The sequence below is a fragment of the Polyodon spathula genome, chromosome 22 (assembly GCF_017654505.1).
Source record: "Polyodon spathula isolate WHYD16114869_AA chromosome 22, ASM1765450v1, whole genome shotgun sequence".
Classification (NCBI taxonomy): domain Eukaryota; kingdom Metazoa; phylum Chordata; class Actinopteri; order Acipenseriformes; family Polyodontidae; genus Polyodon; species Polyodon spathula.
This window is the reverse complement of record NC_054555.1, coordinates 26,922,104-26,935,248: the sequence shown is the minus strand read 5'-3', so window position 1 is coordinate 26,935,248 and position 13,145 is coordinate 26,922,104. Positions and strand designations below refer to the sequence as shown.

The window sequence follows — 13,145 nt, the reverse complement described above, 5'->3', positions numbered from 1 at the left end:
CTGTGTGTTTAAAATGGAAAAGAGAGGCAGGATAGTGTTGCAGTGCTCACATGCTGCAGGAACCTTTCTGCACCAGTAATGTACTGTACTCTGAAACTCCTACCTACCAACACACACAACTAGAGGTAATCAGGCCATCTCCTTAGAGGACAGCTGTCTAAACAAACTCAAAGCAAAATAAGGGAGATTTTTGTACTATTATTTAGTAGTCGCAGTGGTGGGAAGCACTAATTTGAGGGCAGGGTAATCTTTTAGAACTTGCGCACTCCCTCACGCTCACTATCTCTCTCCCTCTCCTGCCATTTGTAAACATTTAAAGCTTCAAATGCCAGCCTGACTTCAAAGGGTTTCACCCTTTACAGGCTACGGAGATTAGAGGTTTTTTTTTAAAACATCTCCCCAGCACAAAGGTTTGATGTTATTAGGCCCAGAAGTCGCTCTGGTGGCGAGCGAAAGGCAAACTCGGTCTCACATGTTTTGTATCCAGCTGACTCCGCGGCCCTTCGAGTTCACACTAACTGTAATGCTGTGTAGTCACGCTACCTGGCAGGCTTTACTGACAGGTTTTTTCCAGCCAGCTTTAGAAGTTTAATTCTTATACCTCAAAACAGCACAGTCTAATTCTTCCAGTGAGCATGTACGTGCGCGCGCGCACACACACACACACACCAACTGGCTGGCTGTTCCACGAGATATCCTTATACTAAACATGGCCATACACAGTTCTGGGGAGCTGCTAAACAGTGCTGGCTGAGTAATCCTTACACTAAACAGTACAGTAACCTCATACAGCAAAGGCTTCAGATAGCAGTCCCTTATCTCTCCATCTATCTATTGGCTTCTTATAACCAAACAGCAAAACATGCATCGTGAAAAATAGTACTGGATAGTGGCTTAATGTTTAGTGTCAAGAGCCGGGAGACAAAAGATTTGGACTCGTAAGTGCAGAATTTACAGGGCCATCTTCCAGTGAGACCAAGTCAGGCTATCTCTGTACAGCCATGTATTATTAACTCGCTTAAAGGTTGTGCGTGTGGGGGGGGTAATAGATCACAAAGGGGGTACCCCCTCCCCCAAAATAGACAGCCTTTGATTTGTGAAGCGCTCACAGCTGCATTCTCCTTCATGCAGGCTCGGCTGTCCTTGGGGTGGCAAGATCCTGAATACTCAATTAACACGCTGCTAATTAGCCACTGACATGCGCTGAATTCTGATGAACTCATTTCAGAAGGCAGATTACGAGAAGCAGCAAAAGAAGCCGGGTTTTGAAAGAAAAGAAAATGAAAAAGACATTAATTTGAGCTTTTTTTTTTTAAAAAAGGATCTTTGTAATTGCGATAATCAAAAGGCAGCTGTGGCTCATAGAGAAGGCCAGAGAGAGAGAGAGAGAGAGGGGAGAGCGGGAGAAAAGGTAATTATAATAATAAGAATGCGTTGGCCGAGACATCTGCATAAAGTCTACCTGCGTAGTACGATATATTCAAGTTTATAAAATGGGAGCAATCTCACGGACGAACAAGTATTCCATCCTCTGTAAATATGGCTCTGTAACAGTACAGCTTGGAACTTTTTGAACCACTCAGATTAATTGGACAATCTATTACTTTAATAAGGGTGCGATAGGATGGGCATGTTGTTTGTAAGCCCAATAACACAGTCCAGGGTGTTCAAATGCGGTTTAGCGGCACTTGGCTTTGCGAGTTATTGCTTTGAAAAAAATTCAGGGAATTTTTATTTTTTTTTATTGATTTTAAGAGCAAGGCGATAAAAAGGGAACTGCAAGATAAAACAGATGTTATAATTCAACCTGCGGTATGATATCTTGGGCAACACTTAATCAATGTCAACAATTAAATTGAGACAGGGATATAGGAAAATAGGGGGAGAGATGAGCCTTAAATGAAGGAAGGCTGACCTAACCAAATCTATTGTTCCGTTTTCTTTTGGCGTTTTTTTTTTTTTTTTTTTTTTTTTAATGTTTTCACCCTCTAAGCTTAAATCGGAATGCAAAGGCAGAAAAGACTATAGCACCCTGAACAATACCTGCCTTGTGTTAATGGAGGGGTCAGCTGGCACAGACCGATTAAAGCTAGACCTCAATTGCCGTGACAACTGTTTGTATGAACACAATAGGCCCTGATTGAGCCAGCTGTTAAGGCCCTCACAATTAATCCAGCTTCTATTCTGCTTAAACCACTGCTGCTTTAATTCACTAAGCGCAGCTACATTAGGCAGGGATAACCACAAGGCCCCCCCTGAAACACGGTCCCAGAGAAGCGCAACCCGGTCTCTCAATTCAAATAATAGACGTGGTCAGCTTGCTCAGCTGTTTGCCAATGAAGCCTCATGAACACCACAGGAGTTTCCTGTCAACATTAAGTGGAGAAGCGTCTGCGACAATCACCAGACCCTCTTTTGAATAGTGGGGCAAACAGGCTTTATTTCACCGGCATTATTGACCTGGTTCTAAACGTAGACAAGGCGATTCATCTTAGGGCCCACAAGGCATGTTTTAAATACTAAAGATGATTCATCAAGGTCTGTTTTTCAATAAATACCCCAGTCACCCTGGGCTAAATGAACACAAACTCGGATTTCCGTTCTCACTATGCCATCGTTGGAAAACTTTACTCTATTTAAAAGCTGTTGTCCTTACACTGCACTGGAGAAACTTATACTGCATGATTCATTTTTTGCGAGATTTTACTTTTCAGTCTGGAATGGGGGAAAGTAGTTGGGGAACAGGTGAACGTGATTGACAGAGCAGAGATTGACCCACATTTTAAAAGAGACGTCGTGGGACAGTTTCAATAAATTCTTATAATTGGGTGTGGGAATTGACAACCTTTGGTAAATGCAAATAAAGCATAGAGCTGTTTTTAACACCACTAGGATAGAAGGACCCCCCCCCCAACAATAATCTACAGGGATGTAAAAAGACTCCCATTTGATAGCTGTTTCACCCCATTCTAGGTTCTAATACAAGGCTGATTAGCTCCAGTGTGCAAGTAACAAGTGCAGGTGTGTCCAATTACCCTCATAGTAAAACCAGGAATAGAACTAAAGGAAACAAAAAAAAAGCACACCGGTAGTGCATAGCTCTTTGTAAAAATAAAAAATAGCACCTCTTATCTCTCTTTCGTGACCCAAGCGGTAATGTTGCAGTCTCGTCTCTGCCAGAGAGCTGTGTGCTTGGTAGGAAGCCACAGCCCTGATCAGTTAGTGTGAAGGGGGGAGTTCTGATGCCTGCTGTGGTTCCGAGGCATGCTCCTTCACCCCCTGCTCCGAGCTCAGCAGCTGCAGCCCCAATCTCTCAATCTATCTAGGCCATCGATGTGTTCTGGACGACCACAGAGCTGCAGCGAGAGATGGGGAGAGGAGCAGCAGCCGAGGCGATGGCGTTGATAGAGCAGAGAGCGCCGATAAGAGCAAGGAGAGACAGAGAGAGAGAGAGCGCCGACAGGCAGCAGCTTCCGTCTCAGCACAGGTAGAGCACAAAACCACAGGCTGTGCTGCTAAGGCAGTGTGTGGGAGTGTGTGAGCAGGTAAGTGTCTGTGTGAAAAAGGGTTTACATGCAAGGGAGTGTATGTGAAACGCTGGGGTATGCATTGAGTTATTCATGGGATCTGATGTTGTGTACAGTGTGTGTTTGGTGCAGTTGTCTTTTTTTATGTATAAACAAAATGAATCTGTTATCGCAGCCCCTAAACTAAATGTGCGAAAAACAAAAATAAACCACACCTTACTGTTGTACAGCAGTGACAATTGTTTGTAGCAGTCTCAAACTGGGCTGGGGTAATGAGGTATTCTGCACCATGAATGGCGCTCCCACCCACCCAAAAAACAAACAACCGATATTCAAAACAACCTAAACCATGCCTTCACATCCATTCGACTGCCCTCTATTTTCTATTCCTTCCGGTAACTCTGTCATTTCAGAGGAGTCTGGGTTTTCTTTCCTTTCTCTCCCTCTGTTGAGTAAATGAGTTTCATCGGAGGCGCTCGCTGAACGCAGTCACCTCGGGGCGAACACTTTATTATCTGCAGACGAAGCGTCGGCACAAATACCATTCTACACACACAAGTGTCACTTTCCATTTGTCTCCGCTCGGAGGTATTAGACGAGCGCGGCCGCTGCATGCTCTCATCTCAAACCGGCTAGCAGAGGAGAACAAACAGCGTGGGAAAGCAAAGGAGCCAGCTCTGCACATTCCATATGGACCTCCTTTACAAACAGCAGCAATCTCACACTACATGCACACACACAATATATGGTTTCATTCTATCTTTGTATTTTGGGTACCAGACCTGGGGTCAATTATCATTAGTTACAGCAGGGTTGTTTTATTAAGCCAACAATGCTATTTTGTTGAATGACAATTAGGCTGCAGTAATTATAAATTGCAATTACACAAAAAAGTTACATAAAAAATGACTACACACATTAACATTACTAATAATTACAGGTACAAATTCAGAAAATCGACTATATAAAACTTTTTTTTTTTTTCAAGCAAATGGGGTGGAAAATACAAGAATTTTCAGAATACAAGAAGGTTAACGTTACATTTTAATTGCAATGAATTACGAATTGCACAGCAGCTGGAATTGAGCCCAGGTGTGTTGGACACACTATTAGATGTTACGGCTTAAAGCAGAACTACATCACAGAGTGGAGCTCGTGGGCAGTCTAGTTTTTTTTACATTGAGAATCCTTGAGAGCTATCCTGGTGCTCAGCCGGCTTTTAGTTTTTCAATGACAGACACTGCTGAGGGGACCCGCCTTCTTCACATTCTTGCAGTTTCAACTGCAATCAGCTCATGACATCTTAAACTGTAAGGAAAAGTCCCAATAGCTTCAGTACCCTTCGCCTGTTTCACGAGTTGTCGGAGTCCCCATCGCAAGCTCCTCGGTACAAGGGGAAGCAGCTTGGGCCGCCCAGTGGAGCCTAGAAGCTCGGCACAAACAGAAAAACGTTCCGGACTAGGACTGGCACACCAGCCAGTGCTGTCATGTCTGATTAGCGCCGGCGATGTGCACTTCACGGGTCTGTGAACTGATTTGTGTTCCAGCCTCTCTCTCACAGCTAGCTCACCACTTTCACAACAGCAGCCAGTCCCGGGCCAGGAGCCTGCAGCTGACAACTCGAAGAATTGTCAGTAACTGATTACAATATGGGTACCGTTTGTCCTGACGCATTAAAGAGAACATAAATTCAAGTAAAATGCAAGATTTTCATAGGGATAGAGAGATGTACTTAATCTTCATGGTGTACTGAAAATGATGACGGCTAACAAGCTCCTAAAACACATAGGGGGCTTGGAGACATGCAGATCACAAGAGCAATAATTCTGGAAACAGAAAGAAGATTCACTACATAACCCAAGAAATGTGCTGCACAGCTAAAATGTAAGTTTGAATATGCGGTTTGTGAGATGCAGTAGGGGAAAGCAGACCAGCAAGGCAGAGTTACGCAAGAGCTTGGGAAAAGCCTTGGTTTATTACGCCACAATAAGAAGCTCAGTTGAAATGCAATTCAAAAAGCAAAGCACAAAACACCCAGGGGAAGAGCCGTCCTGTCATTAAAAACATAAAACTGTGCAAAACAGGATGATGAAAACCCTCCAGCAGAATTGCAGGGCTGCTAAACTCCCCCTGCAGAACAACGAGAATTTAACACACACGGGTACCTCAGAGAAGCGACAGCACAGACACATGCTGTACCCAGTGCTCGACCAGCACAAGAACACGCTGTATTAAAAAGGCTTCTGAAACTTCAGGGCCCTAATTAAAACTTCAGTATGAAAGCACGGCTATTTTACACATTTACAATCACTTTAAAGAGCTTCTAAATCACAGCTAGCACTTTTCCATCCTCAGCAAAACTGGTTTATGATTTTCTTTGATTTAACAAAGGTCAGCCAAAGCAGAGGGTACAGCACACGCTGCTCAATAAGAATTACAGGGTTTCAAATTGTACTCAAACTTTGTAACTTCTTGCTCTTGTTCAAGATAATAACAATAATAACATTATTATTATTATTATTATTATTATTATTATTATTATGCATGAAGAACGAGTATAAAACAGGTCAAACTATCTGCCCTGGGAACACTGGGGTTTTAAAATGACAAGGACAACAAACAACAGATTAAGCCCGAACAAAACTGCTGTATTATAAAGATCTGCAAGAAAGAAAAGTGAATTCTGTACCTTCGGTAAATGAAAGACTATAAAACATGTAAGATTAAAAGATAGAGAGAGAGAGAGAGCGAGCGCACACGTCTCTCTGGGCCTGTCAGTACATAGGAAGCGGCCGTGCGCAGGGCTGCAGGTAAATGTGAGAAGAAAGGAGCCTGCAGGCCGCCCAAGGCGATCTGAGCCCTTCTGTTCTATCATTTAGGAGACATGTCCTCCACTGATTTCCAATTAATATTTAATACTGCATAGAAAACAGTACATTTCAGAGAGAGACAGCTCCCCATTGGCCGCCAGTGAACTGCAAATTGCTTCAATGTTTTATAGCAGCGTGGGGGGGGGGATTTTCATTCTATTCTCCTGTGATATCTATACTGGCAAGAATGACACCAAACAAGGTTCATACTGAAGTACAAACATACAATCTATAAAAACAAAAAGGGCAGTCTGTACCTAACCAGAGACCTTGTTTATGCAACACTGCAGTATTATTGTCCTTGCTTTGAGACTGTGCTGTAACCGCAGCACAGTTCAAATTATAAAAAACACTTCCAGACGTGGAACGGCAAAGGTCTATCGCTCCCCTGCATACCTGCCAGCCAGAGAGAATGAGAACCTGACTGGGAGGGGCTGCACAGAGCAGCGTTTGCTGTGGAATATGGAGAAAGGGGGTTTCCATGGAAACGCTGCTTCCCACACCCCAGTTAACTGACTGAACACACAATCACTTGCTTTACACAACACACTTAATTAACACACCTTTTGTTTAGTTTACCCCAGACCTCTGGCCAGACAGAATTGAACATTTGCTGTTAAAATTTACAGGTACATTACAGTTATTAAATTCAAAAAGCTTTGTTTGCAACTTCATTTGAGAAAGGGCAGAGTGACCCCCTGCGTCACACTTTAATTAGAAGTATAAATATCTCAATAAATTAATTCTCACATTGCAGCCAACGTTTTCCTGTAATCTGATGCCAACTTTCACCCTGCATTCATTGCAGACTGGGTTATGAAAATTCATGGATTGCTTTCTTTCTTGCACAAAGAAAAAGAAACAATGTCCAGGGTGGACGGTACAGTGTAGCGCAAACGTGGAAAGGTTTTTAAGAATAAAGTTATAGAGAATGTTACTGAAGAAAAGGAAATCTAATGATAAGCAGACTTATTCATAAGAGTGTCTGAAGACAGTATGCAATACAGGATATTGCACAGCACTGCAGTTAAATAAAACAGATCACACTGAACACTTTATAGGTTCCCTCCAACTGCCGATCGGGTATCTGTCCATGTGACCTACAGCACAACAAATGGATCAGGATGCAGCAGTTTATCTTCAGTGCTGAAATGTTTGCAGAGAAGTAAGAGAATCCATTTTAAAAATCACTCCTTTAAACAGTAAAAGTACAACCTAGAGGGTCTCTTTATGGTCGGAGAACATCTGGTTTTAAAATACAAGCTATCTAGGGATTTATGTGTATCAGTTTTAACGATTGCAAATCAAAAGGAGATTATTCCCGTCCGTCTCGAACAGGACGCTAGTAAAGCCAGCCAGCTCACTTTAAGCATTCTCCCAGGCCCCCTAACCAGCACCTGTGGGTCTCGTCCCCAATCCATTACCCTGCCGCTCCCCGGCCGAGATTGACTCCCAGACTAGCTAATTTATGTTAGGGATCCCTGTGGAGCAATGATATAAACATTTCATTGCGAGCGCGCTCTCGCTTTCTCTCTGTATATCTTCTGCTGTACACCAGCCTTTCCCCGTTGTTCTGCATAGATAATAGGCTTACGAAACCACACATTATAAAAAACAGTGTTACCACTGCCCAGGCTCTACCACCTCGGTGTATACACTGCTGGTCTTGGTCTCCATTGTTAGGAACTACTAGCATTCACAAAAAAGCATTCAAAAATTATTTTATAAAAAATGCATGAAACACGTCTTTATGCTCTTTGAATCATTGTGTACTCAAAAAAAACAAAGCAAGAGCTGTCAAGCCTAAACACACAGAAGAACACCCTGCTTTGTATCAGTGCACTGTCCCTGGCTGGGAGATAAGGACTGCTAGTGTCTGGCTCTGCAGCAACGGAAAACAGATACGAGATGGGTGAAGGCGCAGGGTTTTCTCATTGTGATAATGAAAGCCTTTCGATTGAAACCCAAGAGCTTCAACGATCCCCAAACCACGTGCCCAGCACATCGCAAACACCAAACCCTTTCATGTGGGCTGCATTCTCCACAGCGAAGAAACCTTCCATACTTCCAGAAGACCCAGTGCTTCCACCCCCCCCAGAGACACAATGAGTCTGATTGACTTCGATTCAAACTCTTGAAACATATTCTGAGCTGCAATACTCCCCGAAAGAATCACAGCGAGAGGATCAAAAGGATAAAAATTTAAAAAAAGACAAAAAAAGACATAAAAGCAGCTTGTGATATCCTTGTGGGCATATTACTTTACCAACAACAGAAATCAGTATTGTATTTTTAATTTCAAGATGTTTATCAAAGCCTATGTTCTTTGAGCTAAGCATGTTTACAAGAGAGTCCTTGTCCCCGGGCCGGAGCGAGGAAGGGAATTGGGAATAAATAGCGACACCAGCTTCCCATCCTCTACAAAAATACAATACAACAGCCTGACACCCCTCTGCCAAACATATTGGGAGGCATGGCGTGAGTAACATGCAGACAGGGAGGCCCAAATGTTCCCGAGCTGGAAAAAGTGCACTGCCATCACACTGCCCGAGCCAAGAGCATCCAGTGGCCTTTCATGCTGAAATAGATGCCTACATTGATGCTGGATCCACCCTCTGCAAAATCAGCAAGCATGCATGGTTGACAATCCAGTTGATTTAAATTCTCGAAAGGACACACACTCCCTTTGAAATGCCTTACACTTTAAGGTAATCGATGGTTACACATTTTAAAAATGAGATGGCCTTGCCCCTCTCCAATCCACCCCTAAAACATTTAAATCGCCATTGTATTACAGAAAACACAAGCAAATACATTCTGGGCATATAAAAGGTACCAATATCACCCAAGTAAAAAACTTACTTTTTAAACCACATGGCATGCAGCATGCTTTAAGCTCACCCACGTTTACCCAGCAAGGGGATGCACCGTTCCCCAGGCTTCACAGTGCAGCAGTGGGGTGATATCACTGTCCCATATGTACCGATTTCAGAGCCAGCCTCACTTCCAATTAAGAGAGCAAGCCATCAACAGGGCAGGGCAGCAACTGACTCGTTCCCCTCGTTCTACTCGGCTAAGCCAAGTTACCGCTGGTACCAAACAACAGTAGAACTGGCTTGTCAGGAGACATGTTGATCACACTTTCACAGTATGTGGAGGGACTGGAGTAACATACAAAAATGTTCGAATCTGGAATAGAACATAGCCTTCAATAGCCTGGAATCATGCATAGATTATGAATGCCCAAACCAAGTTTCTACATAACTGGTTAAGCAGTTCAAAAGGCGCAATCAAAACACGCAGCAAACACACATCTATACATATGCATCACATGTCACACTAGATCCCTGACACAAGGGATATTCACCTTCCTACAGACAAGTCATTTTCTTTACTTTGCTTAGAGCTGAATTAAAAAAGAAAAACAAAACCACCAGCAGGCAGTTAACAGCAGTCAAGTCAGTTGACCTCGGCTGCAGGCACAAGATCCTGATTCCTGTCCAACACGGTTTGCAAACTGGCCCTGATGATGGACACAGCTGACAACCAGAACAGCAAGTGCAGTTCACTGCTAAACAGCTGTGCTTTTACAGAGGGGTGTCATTGGAAGCAAGCAGGGCTCTGTCCTTGATTCAGACAGGGGCCGGTGAAGATCTTCTCCTGTCACTCCCTCAGCCTGGGTCAATACTTCACTAACGAGCCCCAATCAGGGCAGACGAAGGTGGATTAATACAAACAGACTACAAAACTCTTCCACGCCACATTGGTTGGGGCTGGGGAGAAAAAACAGTACCGTGGTAAAGCGGAAAAGACATCCACTGCACACACGGCTACAAAAAGGAGAGCTTATTTATTTATTTATTTATTACATCCACAACAGTAGCCGACATCCGGAAACAAAAGGGGGTTGGTGGCAGTAATTTTAATTTAAAAAGACAGGGAGTGCAGCCGTAGACAGGGGATTTGGAGAAGCTGAAAGCAGCGCTATGATTTATAATTTAAGTAATGCTCGGCATTCCTTTTAATTCAAGTCGAGCTGAAATCAAAAGGCCGCCCCTGAAGCTAATCCGATATGATATTTACCAGGGCACTCGGTCAATGGCTTTTTAAAACGGCAGTCTCTCTCTCTCTCTCTGCCTGTCGAGACTGCGAGACGACTGTGATAATGGAAACGTCCCTCTGCCTCCCTCGGCTCGTTCGCAAGGCTCAGCGCTTGGAAATTGATTGTCTGGCGAGCTGATTTCAATGCTTCCAGCGGATGTATACAGCTATACAGCTCTCCATGCAGGGTTATTTTATTTATTCTCCTCTTGCTTTTGAGCAAAGCGCAGCAAGCATAAATACAACCATGTCTCTTCTCCTGTACTCTTTATTTTGTATCCATGGCTGATCACCACATCACAAATCTCAGAAGCTGAGCCAGGCTCAGCACGCCAGCATTGTTATTGCATATGAAGATGGTATAGTAGGTTGTATACGATGGGGCACTTGCCCCACTACAGACTGGATGACATCATACTCCAGGGTGCCTTCTTAAAAAGGAGATGCATTCCAATACCCCGTTACTATTCTGGGCTACAAACCCCCTTCACCTCCAAAGCTTTAAAAAAAAAATGTTTGTAAAATCAATACTGTATTTTTATAGCCATATGGCAACAGTGTTCTTAAAGGAGGTTAGTTATTACTCGGTATATCAATGATTATATGCTGAAACTGTCACATGAGAACATGTCTGAACTGGGTTTGTGGGTCTCCCCATTAGAGCCTACAGCAGAACCATATTCATTATCTTCTTTTCCAGCCTAGCGTGGGTTGAGAAGGTCTTAAAGCTCCAGCAAAAAAAAGCCTAACCCTGTTCTAAACAACACGAAATAAAGCAGTAAATAAGAGCAGCACTCGATCTGCAATGGGTTTCACCCCATCAGTCCTCTGGGGTCCCCGTTTAAACGATTCTGAAACCTCATTAATAAAGCTTGCTGGCTGCACCAACACTGCCCTCCGCACAGCAAATTCCATTTCACTTAAATGTAAATGTAATGCAGATAAAAGCTGTACAGACAAGGCTAACCTTGTCCTAGTTCTTCCCAATGAGCAAGCGGGCCGTGGAGGGCTCGAGCTGAAGGAGTGATTAGCTGGAACGTTATTGGAGAGCTGAGGAGTGCTGCTGGGGTCCCGGAAGCCTGCCGTCAGGTCTCATTTAATAGTATTGATGCTGAAGAAGGGTTGGTTTCTGAAGTGTCACGTTCACAAAAATATATATATTTATACACCAAATGTGCTCCCCCAGGCCAGACTCCAACAGGCCTTGAAAATGAGTAGGCAGATCTGAAACCGGGACGGTTTATAAGATTAGCACAACGCTGCAATCCTCGCAGGAAAACGCAAAGTGTATCTACTGTAAAAGCAACTTCATATATTTTACAATTGCCAAATTTACAAATGTGGGGATGAGCAGGGAAGCGCCCCTTGACCAAAAGCAGAAACAAAACAAAGACACTATGATAATAATTTCTCATAAAGTAGCCAGCCCCTCATCACCACCCACAACTGCCTTTCTCATGAACCGCATTTCAGATATTGCAACAGCCCCTCCTCCCACTCCCTGACTCACATTTGTGGCTGGTGGGGGGGGGTGTCTCCAGGGTCTTGCTGGGGCAGGCCAGGTGCTGAGGCTGGGGGTTCTGCCTTCTCTGCAGACAGGCCAACATGGTGGAGCGTGGGGTCGACTACCAAGGGGAGCGCCACCACACAGGAATCTGTGGAAACAGACAGGGGGGAAAAAACAGCATGAAAGCGGTATCCATCACAAACACATGGGCAGAGAAGCACAGGCTAGAAACACATCGCTTTCTGTAATCCGCTCTCACCAGAAAGAACAGCTTTAGGAGAAACAAAACTGTACCAAAAGGTGGAAAGCAGGAATGGGCTGAAAAAAAAGGCTGCAGGGTCACTTAACCCTTTCAGTGCTGGCCGGATCTCAACGTCCCACTATCTTGGTGCCGGCTGTTGGCATATGTCATTTGGAAATCACACTGGAACCTCACTGAGCATAGTGCCAAGCGTACAGCAGGGCCATTGATGGCTCTAATCAATCTCCCATCAAGCCATAAATCTCCTCTCAGCCAGGGCGCTGCAACAAGGGCAAGGAAACCGCGGGCTGAGGAATTCACAGACACACACTAAAAAAATTACAAAAAATAAATAAAAATCAGGAGACAGCAATTAAAGAGCAAACAAAGCAAATTTGCTGAAGCAGCTGTGTTCCTGTTGCTGCACTAGCGTCTCCAGGTTGGGATGCATTTGGAATTATGATGCAGAGAGCTGAATTTGCTAAATGCCAGTCTACTGGCCTAACTTTGTTGTATTCTTCATGGATATAAAATTGCAGATTAAAACAGCAAACATTTTCCAACAGCCAAGGTATTAGAAAGCTAAGGATAGCTTCTATAGATTTCTCTTCAGTGGCTGTCTTAAGCCAATCAATAGCAAGTGTAGGGTTCCTCACCCCCGCCTCCTTTAACCAGTTGCAAAATGGAAGATGACAATATTTTATTACAGATAATTAACCTCACTGAAAATGCTTCAGTTAAATACAAAGTGTTGGAAGATGCTACTGTCTGATTCGATTCAAATCAACACTACTAGCTGAAATTAACAATACAAATAAAATCCACTGGAGCCGAAACTGAGTGAGTGTGCAGGACAGCGCAGGCAACAGCAAGGCTATGTTATTTGGAGAGCCGGTCCA

General features: G+C 43.8%; 1 protein-coding gene across 2 annotated transcripts in view; it reads right to left on the bottom strand.

Annotated features, from left to right (window-relative positions):
* The window catches only part of LOC121297314 (protein FAM222A-like), a 47,087-nt gene that overhangs the window by 9,493 nt on the left and 24,449 nt on the right, over positions 1–13,145 (bottom strand). For both annotated transcript variants that reach the window (XM_041223560.1, XM_041223559.1), the window contains exon 2: positions 12,009–12,153. In XM_041223560.1, the coding sequence (XP_041079494.1) occupies positions 12,009–12,105 (97 nt within the window). In that variant the 5' untranslated portion in view covers positions 12,106–12,153. The remainder of the gene's footprint in view (positions 1–12,008; positions 12,154–13,145) is intronic.